Genomic DNA, 15,869 nt, shown 5'->3' on the forward strand with positions numbered 1-15,869 from the left:
TTCAATCAAATTGTCTACATCCATGATGTCATTTAGATTCTGTCTATATTTTTGTCAAAATGCTTACATGTAGTATTAAAATATCACTTGTTTTTCAAAGCCTTCCCTGAAGTTTTCTGTTTTTTTTTTTTTTCCTCAAGAATTCCAGGACATTTTGTTGGCTTTGAACCATATTAAATAAGATTCATGATAATTTTCTTATACTCTGGACAGCCATTTGCTTCTGTTTTCCCTGCAAAATGAATAATAATTTTATTTTTATATCTCTAGTACTTAGAACATAAGAGAAATCATAAAACATGTGAATTACTAGACAATCTGCTCCAGTCTTTGGGAGCTCAATAAACAGCTGAAGTTGATGTCTACAAATGTAGATAAAACCAGCTTTGTAGAATATGCATGCTCCATAATTACAAAACATCTATAAGGGGAAACTGATGTATGTGACTAAGAATACTTAGACTTCTGTGGTTTCTCCCATCCTGCACCCAAAGTAGAAAACGGGAGACTTCCTTTACTTCAACCAGAGTCTAAATATCCTACATATAGGACTTCACCTAGAGAACAACCAGGTACCAAAGTATTTATGTGGTATTTCAAGATTGGTAACGCTTGCATCTTCCCAGTGCAGAACAGAGCTTCATGGAAAACCAAGTTATTTACACTTAGGGTGGAGAACCTCAGAGAACAAGGATCCCTCCTAAGTTTCCCCTATCTGGGAAAGTACATAAAGCATAATAATAAAGTAATGAAAGGGCAGTATTTAGTAAGCACTTCCTGATTATCAAAATGGTCTCTTTCACATAGGTGATCCCAATGAATCCCCTCCAATAGCCCTGGGAAGCAGAAATTCCTCTTCTCATCATACAAGGGAGGAAATGGGCCATGAAGATGTAAGGCCTTACCACTATAATACGCCAGATTCAGATTAAAACCTAATTCAGATTAAAATCTGTCTCAACTCAAAACCCATTTGATCCCTGCATTACTCAGCTTCTTAGGGGAAAATTTCAGATGACATGTGTAGAAACTCATTAGTTAGTATTGAGAATTATGGAATCTAAAATTAGAGAAAGATAACAGTGTGTCTCTGATAAATCTATGAGTCTACTGGGCAATAAAAAGTCTTATGTTAGTTTTTGGCAAATAACCACAGGAACAACATGGAGCAAGAAGAATATATTTGTCCCTTTCACAGAGCTGGGGAAGTTTAAATACTATTATAGAAATAGAAACAGAGATCAGGCAGCCCTCCTTTAGGAGAAGCAATGGTGCTTGCCTATATTGGTGCTTGTATCTGAATTTAAATTCCCAGAAACTCAATAGTTCCATTCTCGTGATATTGTGCCAAGTATTATTTAGTTCATCCTGTCCGTAACAGATGTAAAGAAACCCAGGAATAAGTTTTAAAAATTCTTTATCCATTCATCTATTGACGCAGTGTGGGCGGCGGCGGCGGCTCCGCGGCCGCTCCCGGGGCGGGGGAGGGGAGATGGCGGCAATCGCCCATTCATCTATTGATGGGCACCTGGGCTGGTTCCATAATAACTTGGCTATTGTGAATTGCACTGTGATATATATTGATGTGTCTGTATCACATATAAAATGCTGATTTTTGTTATTTTTCTAAATGTTGAAGAGTGGGATAGCTTTTTGAATAATCTCCATACTGTTTTCCAAAGTGGTTGTCCTAATTTGCAGTATATGATTGTATCTTTTCCCTCTTACCATCACTAGTGTTTATTAGTATTTTTGTTCTTGATGATTGTTATTCTAATTTGAGTGAGATGAAATCTCAATACAATTGATTTACATTTCTCTGATTGCTGGGGATAGAAGTAGTGAACATTTTTTCTTATATTTATGGGGCATTTTATTTCTTCTTTTGAGGAATATCTGAATAGGTCAAAATGAACATTGCTATTCTGTATAGCTATAAAGCATTAAGAAAAATATTAAAAATTCTTTTCTATGGATATATACAAGTGTTGTCTTAGTAGTACTCTTATAATTCCAAATGAATATCAATCATGTAAATCACTATATTTTAAATAATAATCTCTTCTGAATATGTCTGATTCTTGAACCAAAGTCAACATGAAGCCTTGGGCTGGGACTTATTTATATGTGTATCATTATCACATACAGCTCCTCACACATGATTATAATCATACTGCTTAATATTCATTGTGTACTGTCTGGTATTCTTGAGTCAATTGTTCTGTGTTAAGGTTGAACACATTGCCAAAGTTTTTGTTATTACTATCAAGTAAGGTAATAATTAGTGATATTCTTAAATGGGATGAATAAAATGTTATTTCTATAATGTCTATATTCCAATATACTTTAGAGAGCTGCAAATGTACTAGAAATCGGGAATAATATTAGGTGTATGGAGTTCCAATGACCAGCTATCGTATTCAGAACTATTTTCTTATTTTAAACCAAAAATATTTTTTTTTAGGTTTGAATGAATGATCACTAGGACATGTGGTACATAAATCCTTAAAAATTCTTGATATTCAGCAATCTTCATTCCCAGGGTAACACTCAGGATTCTCTTACTTCATGAATTTGATGCCATCAATGAGATCAGTAATAGCTTAACAAGTTAGTTTTTTTATTTATCTAGTAATTATTTATTGAGAGGTTATTAAATACTGGTGACTAAATAGAAATCAGGTGAAGACTCATGAAATTCCCATCTTTCCATCAACAGTACAAAATCTAGTGGAGAAGAGAGAGATGAGAACAATTCAATCTAATATTTTAAAATTAAGTGACTGTCTTATTAAATTATGTTTTGATGTTTTATGTGAGTTCTGAAGAAGAAAGAACTTCTCTTACCAGGACCATGGAAGCTTCCAGTAAGTGTGGACTAGCTGTGACTTCAGAACAGCTATATAATATCTACAAGTATAAATGGGTCATAAACAATTTTGAGCAAGGAATAAAGACAAAGAAGGCCCAAACTTCTTTTCCTAATACTAACACATAATGGTACAGAAGAACATTAGAAATATAGTTTGGTTCCCTAGATGAAAGACTTTGAAAAACTGTAGGGTTTGAACTTTATTCAACAGGCATGAGTAAAATTTTTGAGGACGGGAGAACTGTCATGCAATTTATGTATCAGAAGGTTTATCTGGCTTCAGGGGAAAGATAAATCAAAGAGATGTGAGTAGTTGTGGGCAGGAGAGCCACAACATAATTTCTGTAGTGGTTAAGGGGAATGATGGACATGCACAAAAGTCCTGAAAAAAGATTGTGGTTCTGCTGTGGTAGAAAAGGCTCTCAGACCGGCACTGGAGGGTGTATGGCCTGCTCCATCTTGGGCTAGAGGCACTTAAATAAGAAGTGAATGTTTCCAGCTGTTGGAGCAGAATAAGAATACAGAGGCAATAGTCAGCATAAAGAGAATATGAGAAAATAGAAATAATGATTCCTGCCAAGAAGTAAGGCAAGGAGTGTGGAAGAGAATATAGTTTGAGCTATGGAGAGATTAAATTTAAGAGTTTAAAAGTGGGAGTTTTGATATAAGGAAATACAAACAAAAAGAATATGTGGGAAATCTTTCCCTAAAATAGTGTGGATGCAAGAAAACCAAATGAACAAGTGTCAAAGGAACAAGTGGAAAAATTGAGATGTCAGCCACCTTGTGGGGATGGAGACATGGTTGAATCTGAAATGGCAAGAACTTCTTGGCTGTGGTGTTAGAATGACCAAGGAGACCTAAAAGCTAATGTAAACTGACTCAATTTCAGGTATTTCATTTATTGAAAAATTAGCAGGGAGAAGGAATGATGTATTTTGAAGCCCAAATATGAGAATACCTGCTCTGCCATGATTAATTTCCAGTGATTCTCATAATTTTCAGGGAGTTTTTTGCCACTCTTTCTTCCTCTCTCCTGGACTGTTTTCTGAGGATGCACCCTCCATGGAGTGGACCAATGACACCGTGGTGAGAGAGTTTGTCTTCCTGGGCTTCTCTGCTCTGGCTGGGCTGCAGCAGCTGCTCTTCGTGGTCTTCCTGCTCCTCTACCTCTTCACACTGGGCACCAATGCCATCATCATGTCCACCATTGTGCTGGACAGAGCCCTTCACACCCCCATGTACTTCTTCCTCTCGGTCCTCTCCTGCTCTGAGACCTGCTACACCTTTGTCATTGTGCCCAAGATGCTGGTGGACCTGCTGGCTCAGAAGAAGACCATCTCCTTCCTGGGCTGTGCCATCCAGATGTTCACCTTCCTCTTCCTGGGCTGCTCTCACTCCTTCCTGCTGGCAGCCATGGGCTATGATCGCTACGTGGCCATCTGCAACCCGCTACGCTACACAGTGCTCATGGGCCACGGGGTGTGCTTGGGATTAGTGGCTGCTGCCTGTGCCTGTGGCTTCACTGTGGCTCAGATCATCACATCCTTGGTATTTCACCTGCCCTTCCACTCCTCCAACCAACTGCATCACTTCTTCTGTGACATCTCTCCTGTCCTCAAACTGGCATCTCACCACTCCCGCCTCAGTCAGATTATCATCTTCATGCTCTGTGCATTGGTCTTGGTTGCTCCTCTGTTGTTAATCTTGGTGTCCTACATTCGTATCATCTCAGCCATAGTCCAGTTTCCTTCCACCCTGGGCAGGTACAAAGCTTTCTCCACCTGTGCTTCACACCTTATCATTGTCATTGTCCACTATGGCTGTGCCTCTTTTATCTACCTAAGGCCTAAGTCCAACTACTCATCGAGCCAGGATGCTCTGATATCAGTATCTTACACTATCCTAACTCCATTATTCAACCCAATGATTTACAGCTTAAGAAATAAAGAGTTCAAATCAGCACTTCGTAGAGTTGTAGGAAGAACAATTTCTCTGCCTCATTAATGTGGATCCTTCCTTTCTAAACAGTGAAGCACAAGGTTAGGATTAAGGTGGACCTCTCATTCGGGAGGAAATAATCCCCAAAGTGAAATTGATCAAGCAATTGAGTACCATGTTCAGGGACAGAGAATATTACTCCCCTGTTTCCAAATACAAAGTTCTAAAAAAACGTAACATCTTGACTTGATCACATGAATTATTTCCAATGTCAAGTTTTTCTTCTCAATTAAATGAAAAATAATAGATGGAAACTATAAGAAAACATATATTCATTCAGAATTCTAGGCCTGGCAAATACTATCTCAACCAAACTGGAAACCAACCCTGGGAAATATAAGCAGATACCTAACTCTGTTCTAAGAACCCAGGAAATCCCTGCCTCTCCCTTGTACTCTTTCTGAATATTTTCTGCGTCTCAGTCTTTAAATGACATGATATTTTTCAAATGCATGTTACAAAGTTTGGTGCATAAGATATATTCAATTAATTCTCAAGTAAGAAAGTTATACACTTTCTCTGTTTCTAATGGATTAACAGGAGATGATATTTTTTCTAATTTTTTTATGCACTAGAACATATCTAAATTTGGTGGGCATACCTTGGAGATATTCCTAGCAGCATATGTTGAAGACAAAAAAAATCTAAAATCACAAAGATTGGCCAAGAAAGGTAAGCTAAACTGAAATCCATTTCTTCAGACATTCATCGAATGGGAAATTGTATAAAAAGAAACCAGTCTTTTGTTGTTATTCATGCACCTTAGGAGTCTCTCTCTCTCTCTCTCTCTCTCTCTCTCTCTCTCTCTCTCTCTCTGTGTGTGTGTGTGTGTGTGTGTGTGTGTGTGTGTGTAGAACTTTAGCGAGACATTTTAGGAGCCCTCCTACCTGCAGGAGTGAGAGCAAACAGGAAGCTCTGCTAGAGATACCTCCTCACATTACATGTCTTTTCAAGATCCACTTATAAATAAAGGTCTCCTGATTGATTAACTTTGATTCTCGGTGTTTTCCTTTTCTTCCACAAATCTCCTCACCAATGAAGCAAGAAGGAATAAAGCTGGACCTCTCCCTCAGAGGTCCTGTTTTTGGTTGATGACAAAAATGTCTCCCAGTGAGGTTAGTCATCTGCCTTTCTTTTATGAAACTTGAGACTTGCGGAGGATAGGACGTGGAGATAAAGAAAACTAAAGCCAGATCATTTATGTAGTCACCCAATTCTCACTTGTTTTGGCTTCCTTGCTTATTTCAGGCCCCCTAGCCTATCAAATTGTCTCATGAAAGGGAAATTAACTGATAACCTCTAACATGAATCCTTTTAATGTGTTAATTGTTTACACCTGCACTGTGCTGTTATTTAAAAATGCTACTTTATTTACACTTGAGAGCAGCCTTGGGAAGCACATATTATGATCCAAATGTGTAAGTGAGAAACTGAAACTTCGGAGAATGAAATGACTTTCCTACTGAAAAATAGAACCGATACTGAGCACCCAAGAGTTGCTTCCTTAGTTAACGCCTACGATACCCACATATGACCCCTTGCAAAGAGTAGGACTTTGCAAGAGCAGAATATATAAGTATGCATTTTAATAATGCAAGACTAAGCCATGTGACACCAGTGTAAAAGATGCACTCTTAACATTAGACAAATGGCCTTCAAATCTTGTTTCTTTTTCAGAGTTGTGGATGCTATTATTTTGGGGTCACATGCCAGAGTACTGGCAAGTGGGCGAGATCACTGTGTGTGGAAAGGTCATGAATGTCAGAATGACTCTCCTGGCATTTTATCCTTCCTGTTATTAATGTCATGACTGAAAAACTAAGTTGACCTCAGACACACTCTCCTATTGGTTAAAACTGGACTTCCTACTCACTCCGTTCCTCTGTTCTTACATAAATGCGCACTCACGCACATGCGTGCACACACACACACACCCCACACACTTTGGTTAATTTCACCTCTCCTCTCTAAATGTAACCTGTAGAAGAGTGATATGATTTGGAGATTTGGAGTTGGCTTTACCAAGACAGCGAAGTCCTTTAAAGGCCACATAATCCAGCCAAGTTCACAGGGAAATCTGCACTTGAGTTTCAGGCATAAACTCAATCAATAATAATAAATTGCTAGTTTATGTATTGTGTTTTGAATGCAATGTAGTAAAAAGAAAAGGTTAAACCAAGGCAGGATAAAGACAATTCTGTTACATAGGCCACAAATACTATCAGCCTACCAGATTGACTTTGTATATTAGGACACATTTTCTAGGAAGTTCACCATGAAGCAGACCCATCACAATTGAAGTAAGGGCACAGTGCTCATCGATTGCCTGATGTAAATTAGTAAGTCCGACTTGTACCTGGGAGAAGGAAGCCCACACATTAGCTGTTTCTAGCTCCCTACATAACCCAGTATCTACACCATTAAGGTTTGGATAGCAGGTGCCCCCCAAAAGCTCCTGTGCTGATGCAGGAGTATTCAGAGGCATGTTTGGATTATGACAGCTACAACCCAATCAGCCATCTTTGTTTGAATGGATTTACTTGGTGGTAACTATAGAAAGGTGGGGGTATGCCTAGAGGACCCTGGGACAGCAAGGGCTGTTCTTCCTGTGGCCCCTCCTCCTTGCTCTTTCTGATTCTTGGCCCACCAAGAGGTGAGCAGCACTCCACCACCAAGCCCTTCTGCCATGACGTTCCTGGGCCCAGAGCAATGGAGTTGGCCAACCATGGGCAAAACTCTTCAACTGTGAGGCGAAAATAAACTTGCCCTCCTCTAAATTGCTCTTATCAGGTATTCTGGTCATGGTAAAACAAAGCTGACCGACATATTGACCCTCAATGAATTCATTATTTTTAAAAAAATGTCATTTAGGGATGAACTCAGCTATTCTAGGTAACTATAATGCTCTAATTTTTTAAAAAGTCATTTTCTAAGAATTAAAGAGATTAAGAATTAAAGTGACATATATCGTGGAATATGTCACATTCTACTCCAAATATCACTTTCATGTATCAACTAATATGAAATACAACTTTTACTCAATTCTGTATTGTAATATATGTAGATCTGTCTTCAAATAAATCTTCTCTATTCTTTCAATAAATTTTGAAATTTTTCCTATAGAGTTCAGATATATATTTTTAAATTCATTTCTATTTAAATGCTTTTATAGTAGTATATTTTATATTTTTTTCAAAATTTTTCTTGGGATATTTAGAAAAACAGCTAGTACAAATTTTGTATCTAGTAAAATTACTAAACACTGATTAATTCAAATACATTTTTAAAAATTATTTCAGTCGCCTACAAATACAATAACATAAAAAAATAGAAATTTGATTAGTCTTTTATTTCTCTGGCTTTTTAAAAATCAACTTATGATGTATCCAGGACCTTAAGTAAAATATTGAAAAGAAGGAGTATTAATGGGTTATTGTTTATATCTCAAAGGAAAAACTTTCAATATTTTACTTTTAGGTTTAATATTTGTTCCAGCTTCTTTGTAAGCAAATGTCCTCAGATTAATAAAGTAGCTTTCTATTCTTGATTGGTTAAAAATATATACATATATGAATGATCAAGATTGTCCTTCTTTAATCAGTTAAGGTAAAGAATTACTGTAAAATTTTTATAATGCCAAACAAAGAATCACTTTCATTTTGGGAATTGAACTTAATTTACTCCATTTTCTGTTATCTTTTTGCCATATGTGCTAATATTTGTTATAAGCTAATATTTGTGTGTATGTTCTCAGTGGAAATGATATGAAATTTTCTTTTCTCTCACAATTCTTATTAAGATTTGATCTCACTATTTTTCTCAAAAACGAGCTGGGGATTTTCCCTTTCTTTATGTTCTCTGAACAACTTATGAATTATTGAATGTACAGTATTTTTGTTGGAGCTATTGGGACCAGTCTATTTCTTTGCTGAATGACATGATGGTAAATTATTAAGTTGCGTAATGTTCATATAAATACTCAATTTCTTCCAGAATGAATCATGTTAAGGTTTATTTTACTTGGCATTTATTGATGGTCATCTAAATTTCACATACCTATACAGATATTCTTCCCAGTCTGTCCTTATCAACTGGTTACTCTGTGGCATCAGTGGTTAGAGTAATGGTATGAGTTGGACTGTGAATGAATTGTCATATCCCCTTTATCATTTTTGATGTTTTTGGGGGGTTCTCTAATCAGTGTCATTGCAAATTAACCAATTTTATTCGTTTTTTTTTATCCAAGTTTTGACTATGTTGATAACTGTATTCGAAGTTTCTTACCTATTTGAACTCCTACTTTACTATATACAGCCTTTTTTATTAATATTTATGAAGGAATGCTGAGACCAACAGAAAGAGACTGCCATTGACAGGTGGTTTATTACTCACAGTTCCCACAAGGAGAAGGGGAGCACCCCACACCACACGGCCCAGGAAGCCCTTCAGGAGAGAACAGCAGAACAGAGTTTGGTCAAAGGTGGAGAGGATGAAGGGAAACTCAGGAAAGGCTGGCTTTCTATGGAATGATCCATCAAGGCAGAGAAAGCTGGCCAAGCAGATTTAGGGTTGACTCATTGGAATCATTTCAGCGGGCATCAAGGCTACCCCTAGTGTCTGATGTCAGCTCTGGGGTGATTAGGACAGGGAAATAATGTCTCTCCTTCTAAGAACCTGACAAAGAAGGCAGTTTGGAACATAGGTTCTGGATTCTCCTACATAGGAAAAGAAACTCATTTGTCACCTTCTTGTCAGAATAGTAGCTTAACTCTCCCATGCTAAAAGAATATTTATGTGTTTCATTTACACATGGAAAGTTTTTTTGCATTGGTTTGCTTTGCAATCTGAGTATCTCTTCTGATTGTAAATGAGATGCCCTTGTCCAAGTGTAGGCATTAATTTTCACTTTTTTGAGCTCTCCTTAAATCTCAGAGGTCCCTAGTCCTTAGAATCCCAAAAGGCTATAAATATTCTCCAGTCCAATTATAGGATATGAGTTGGCATATGAACATAGTGTGGGCTATTTTCGGCCTCTTATTTAAAACGTTAAGGTGTGGACATCTAAGAGTCCAAATGAACCCTTTGAGATGTGTCAGAACGTATTTTTCCAGTCATTTAATCTTTCAGGACAGATGTCACTGCTTTATTATTGGCTTTCTGCTGCCTCCTTCAACATCCACAAGTCCTAGGAGACTCAGTCATCGAACTCAAAGTCACATGTCAGCATCCTTGATTTTTTGGACATAAGTAGGTAAGTGTATATTCTTTTTCAGTTACGACCTCACAAAAGAAACATTTTTCATAAATATTTCAAATTTGAAAAAAAATTGCACACATAGTTTTTATTGCTATGAAAAACTATTTTGCACCAAGCTAAAATTTTATCTCCTCTTTTCTTGTAATGAAAGAAGCCTCTATTCTGAGTACCATATACACCTAGAGATACAGACAAATACCCCAAAACCACACCTTAATACATGGAATAGGAAAGCTGAAGAATAAGGAAAAGAAGTAAACAATGGGTGGAAACGTTCTCAAGTGTAGATTTCTCTTTTTAATGAAAGATGGGTTTTGAGAAAAATTGAAAATTTAGGAATGATAACTACTCTAGTAGAAAAGCAGAGAGCCCATTATAGATAAAAATCATGGTATGTGAGATAACTCCTCAACACAAGGAAAACTCAGCCATGCCATCATTTAAGTATTTAATTAGAGTCTATTATGTCCCCAAATGGTTGCACAGCTCATTAGAGTACATTGCATTTGTCCCTATAAAACAGTTTATAACAGATAACAGATGTCTGTAGAGATAAATTAATTATACACTAATACAAGGCAATATCCACACTATTCATCATATAGGCATAGTTTTAACATCTCTAAGTGTTATGAAAAGAAGAGCATCTCTGCAGGTTCTAGCAATCAGGGAAGGTTTACTGGAGACATACACATGAAGCGGATTTGAGTGTGGAAATCACAGATATGTGAAACAGCTTGAAAAAGGTATAAAAATAGTACTGTGACTGTGACCTGAAACAAAGGATATCTTGGATATCACCAAATTCTTGTTTGAGTCACCAAAAGTAAGGTGATGATTATGTTGAATGCTGTTTGATTCATAAAACTGTGGCTGCAATTAAACAATATCCTCTTGGTCTTCCTCACCTTTGAGTGCATTCACCAACCATACAATTGACTTACCTATTCTCCTACTCTTTTGACCTATGTTCTTATCTCCCTAATTTTAGTATGAAAGAATAAAGCTTCTCCATGTATTATAAGATTTGATGATAGCAAAGAAATGTGTCAAGCATATAAGCCAGAAGAGTCAGAAATGGTAAGATTAGTTTTATCTGAACAAACATTATGCAATTACATTTTTGTTCTTTAAAAAAGGTACAGGGCAGATAATGTTCTTTCAAGGTGAATAAACAGTGAAATATCAACCAGGTACAGTGGGAAACACCTGTAATCCCAGCTACTCAGGAGGCTGAGGTAGGAGTAGTTTGCATGTTCAAGGCCAGCCTGGGCAACTAAGTGAGACCCTGTCTCAAAGTAATAATAATAATAATAATAATGATGATGATGATGATGATGATGATGATGATGTGATGATGATGGTTGGAGATGTAGTTCAGTGGTAAAGCTCCTCTTGGATCAATACCCAGTAAGAAAAACAAAATACATATTTTGTTCCTGTACTTAAAAAGCCTATACTCTGTAAAAGAAGTCCAAAAATACAAGGACATGATTTCAATTTAACATGTTAAGTAAAACAATGAGGATGCTCTTAGGTTCCCATGCTCAGGTGAGAGGTCATAGTACACTTGCCTTACCTGAGAAATAAAGACAAAACACTTGTGGCATCTACCAGATTGTTTGGATCAAAACAAGGTAGCTTACATGAAGGCATTTTATTTTCTGCAAAGTCTGATATAAGGGAAAGAGTATTGTAGCAGGTGTGGGGAGCTTTCTGAGCAAATGAACTATGCCAGGCATGATTAAAGTGAGCACGCACAAGTGTGTCCTGTGGAGCAACTCTTTCCATTTTTTAGCTATGCATCAAATCATCACAAGGTACCCCATTAAACAGGTACAATGTATACATGCAACTTATGTACATGTACAATTTATGTATCAGTTAACATAAAATTAAAACTCAAAAAAATCAAATAACATAAAATAAAGTAACCAACAAGTTGGGAGATGTTGAGTGGAACCCATACTACACCTGGTTTCTCCTGAATCTCTTACACTAAAATTGTGAGAGCAACTATGCTTAGGACTCTGTGGGGAGGGAAGTCCTAGAGAGTAAGATAATAGGAGGTTTCTGAGATAATCTGTTTTTGTTTCCTGAACACTAACATTTTCTGGCTATTAATTGCCATAAATTCAAAGTGCATTCTATTTCCTTTTTTTATATTATCCTAGCCTAGTATTTCCTGCTCTGCCCCCATCCCAAAGATCCTCAGTGCCTTTTGTTTCACAGGGAGGAATGCCCTAGCCCTGGGACCCATATGTTATGCCTGCTCTACTTCCCAACTCCATAAATACAGAGCACAACTGTAGTCAAATCTTGAAAGAAAAGTCGAAATCTGGAGAACCAAGAACTCCTTGGATGAGAAACAGAGAGAAACGTTGAAGAACCATTGATTTGACCAATTCTAAAAAGTCTACCTGTTCCAAAAATATCACATGCTAAGCCTGACAAGGTGGCACATGCCTTTAATCCTATGGACTCAGAAGACTGAGACAGAAGGATCACAAATTCTGACTCAAAATAAAAGTTTTTAAAAGGTATTAGTTCAGTGGTGCAGCACTTACCTAGCAAGTGTCTGGCCCTGGGTTTAATCCCCAGTGCCATACACACACACACACAAAAAAAAAAAGAAAAAAAAATCACACTGAAGTCCATACATACATAAAATTATGATTTACCATTAAAAATAAAATAAACCTTATTTTAAAAAGTGTGAAAAATGATAATCTTTTAACCATACATATTTAAATTTCTTCACTCAACACAAAACAAAGAAGTGCAAAAAAATAGAAAACATGAATCAAATGCAGGACAACTTTGTTCTGATTCAGAGATCGAAGCTCTTCTAGCATTGAAACAGCAAAGATCAGATATTTTCTTCTCAAATATTTTGGTAATGGGTAAATGAGACAAAGGCAAAAATGGTTAAGAAATGGACTGTGATTACTATGTGTGAAGCACAGTTTCAAGCATTTTACTTAATTTAATTCTTCTTCTTTGTGAGAGTCTATTATTATTTATGTTTTACAAATGGCAAAAACCAATCACACTGAAGTTCATAGGTCTACAGTTGATCAAGGTAAGGTTCCAACTCCAATCTTCTAGCTCCTGAGCTCAGGACTGGTGTCATGGTACTCTAGGGATAACTAAATGGGTTGTGATGGAAGGGAAAGAAATCATTGTGCTAGGAGGATGGACATGCAAGAACACTGGAGAACCCTACAGGACAAGAAAAATAATTTAATTTTTTAGTTTGCTTATTGAAGCTAATCTTCTTAACCTATTAATCCTAAGTTTTCAATTCTATATAGGAAGATGGGACATAATGGGTTAAACAGAGAAATGTATTCATTCATCGAATAGTTTTTAAAAAAACATATTAAATGGCTCCTTTTAACTTTTCGATATTTCTATAATACAGGATTAGTTCCCCTATTGTACAGAGTAACAGTTTCTTGTAAAAACAATCAAACAAAAAAATTACCTGAAAAAATCATCTTTTTATCTAGAGAGGTTGAGAGAAAAAGAGAGGAACCATCCAAGCCTGGCAATATTCTTAAAGTCAAAGCATTGGGAAATGTTTGTACTCTGATGACCTTTGTCATTGTCTCCCCTAAATCCACTCACAGGAACAAGTCATCCCGATGCGAGGTTTCAACTCAAGCACCGTGGTGACCCACTTTGTCCTGGTGGGCTTCTCCAGCCTTGGGGAGCTGCAGCTGCTGCTCTTTGTCCTCTTCCTGCTCCTGTACTTGACCATCCTGGTGGCCAATGTGACCATCATGGCCGTCATCCGCGTCAGCCGGACTCTACACTCTCCCATGTACGGTTTCCTCTTCATCCTTTCATTTTCTGAATCCTGCTACACTTTGGTCATCATCCCTCAGCTGCTGGCCCACCTGCTCTCAGCCACCAAGACCATCTCCTTTGTGGCCTGTGCCACCCAGCTCTTCTTCTTCCTTGGCTTTGCCTGTACCAATTGCTTTCTCATCGCCGTGATGGGATACGATCGCTACGTGGCAATCTGCCACCCCCTGAGGTACTTGCTCATCATGAACAGAAGGCTAGGGCTGGGGTTGGTTTCTCTATCAGGAGTCACTGGCTTTTTTATTGCTTTGGTGGCCACGAACCTCATTTGTGACATGCCTTTTTGTGGTCCCAACAGGGTCAACCACTATTTCTGTGACATGGCACCCGTGATCAAATTAGCCTGCACTGACACCCAGGTCAAAGAGCTGGCTCTCTTCAGCCTCAGCATCCTGGTGATCATGGTGCCTTTCCTGTTAATTCTCATATCCTATGGGTTCATAGTTAACACCATCCTCAAAATTCCCTCTGCCGAGGGCAAGAGAAAGGCCTTTGCCACCTGTGTGTCCCACCTCACGGTGGTCTTTGTCCACTATGGCTGTGCTTCCATCATCTACCTCCGGCCCAAGTCCAAGTCAGCCTCAGACAAGGATCAGCTGGTGGCCGTGAGCTACACCGTGGTGACGCCCTTGCTTAATCCTCTTGTCTACAGTCTGAGGAACCAGGAGGTAAAGAGTGCCCTGAGAAGAGTTATGGCAATGCCTAAGGCTACCAGGATGAGCTAAGGACAGAATTTTAAAAAATTAACTAGGAAAGTCACAGAAGAAATGAAAGTTTTAAAATCTTCCGCTGACTTTTTAGACACGAGTTGAACAGGTTCTTCCCCTCCTAGAAGGAGGCAAGTCCACTTCCTACATGGTCCAATGCCCCGTTCAGAAGGGGAAAAGAAGGAAAGGAACTCACACTTGACAAAATGAGAAAAGGTGAGAACCTTTTGAGGGAAAACCAAAAATGAAAATCAAGACCAAAAAGGTCTGACATGGCTAAAAGCATTGCCAGGACATGGCCATTTATATAGCAAATTCACTCTGTACCAGGTCCTATGCAAAGAGGAAAAAAATCCCTGAATTCTTCTTTGAAATGTTTAATATTTATTTATTTATTTATCAGTACAGGGGGAGAGGTGGGGTTGATCCAGGCCACATACATGCTAAGGCAAAGGCTCTAGCACTGAGCCACACCCCAACCCCAAATAGGAAAAATCAAGGTAAATAAATTCACAGTTGTCAGGTGTGTTGGTACATGCCTGTAATACTAGTGGCTTGGGAGGCAGAGGCAGGAGAATTGTGAGTTCAAAGCCAGCCTCTGCAGCTCATCAAGGCCCTAAGCAACTCTGGGAGACTTTGTTTTAAATAAAACATAAAAAAAAAGGGCTGGGGACATGGCTCAGTGGTTAAGCACCCCTGGGTTCAATCCTCATTACCAAAAAATAAATAAATAAATCCATAGTTTTTGGTGGTGGGAGAGCAGCAGGTAGGTTGAAAGATAGATAATAAAAAAATAAAAAAATTTTAATGCAAGATATTCCGATCTATTAAAAGGATATAAAAATGGTTTTAAGAATCAAAAAATGAAAATAAAATGAATCTTTATTCCTTCTGAAAGGTGAAAAGGTTTGGGATAACTGGGATGAGAAGAAGAGAAAATTTGAAGTGGAGTCTTAAAGGGAGAAAAATATTTGAATACTAACAAAGTGAGTTTTTCCAGTGGGAAAAAAAAAACATTAGTTAACATTGTAGATTTGTTGATTTTTAAACTTTACACTAGATTTTTATTATGCTGATTAGAAAGCAAACTTTACATTTTTGCTTATAGTTGTGCTTTATTTTTATGTAGTGGTATGTCTAAGTCTGCAAGACAATATAATTG

General features: G+C 37.7%; 2 protein-coding genes across 2 annotated transcripts; both read left to right on the plus strand.

Annotated features, from left to right (window-relative positions):
• Positions 1 to 3,937: 3,937 nt before the first annotated feature.
• On the plus strand, positions 3,938 to 4,879 carry LOC101958447 (olfactory receptor 10K2). Its single transcript, XM_005339431.2, has one exon. The coding sequence runs from the start codon at positions 3,938 to 3,940 to the stop codon at positions 4,877 to 4,879; it is 942 nt and encodes a 313-aa protein (XP_005339488.2).
• Positions 4,880 to 13,777: 8,898 nt separating this feature from the next.
• LOC101975177 (olfactory receptor 10T2) lies at positions 13,778 to 14,725 on the plus strand. The gene has a single exon (XM_005339405.2). The coding sequence runs from the start codon at positions 13,778 to 13,780 to the stop codon at positions 14,723 to 14,725; it is 948 nt and encodes a 315-aa protein (XP_005339462.2).
• The last annotated feature ends 1,144 nt before the right edge of the window (positions 14,726 to 15,869 follow it).

Source organism: Ictidomys tridecemlineatus, chromosome 11, assembly GCF_052094955.1.
Source record: "Ictidomys tridecemlineatus isolate mIctTri1 chromosome 11, mIctTri1.hap1, whole genome shotgun sequence".
NCBI lineage: Eukaryota > Metazoa > Chordata > Mammalia > Rodentia > Sciuridae > Ictidomys > Ictidomys tridecemlineatus.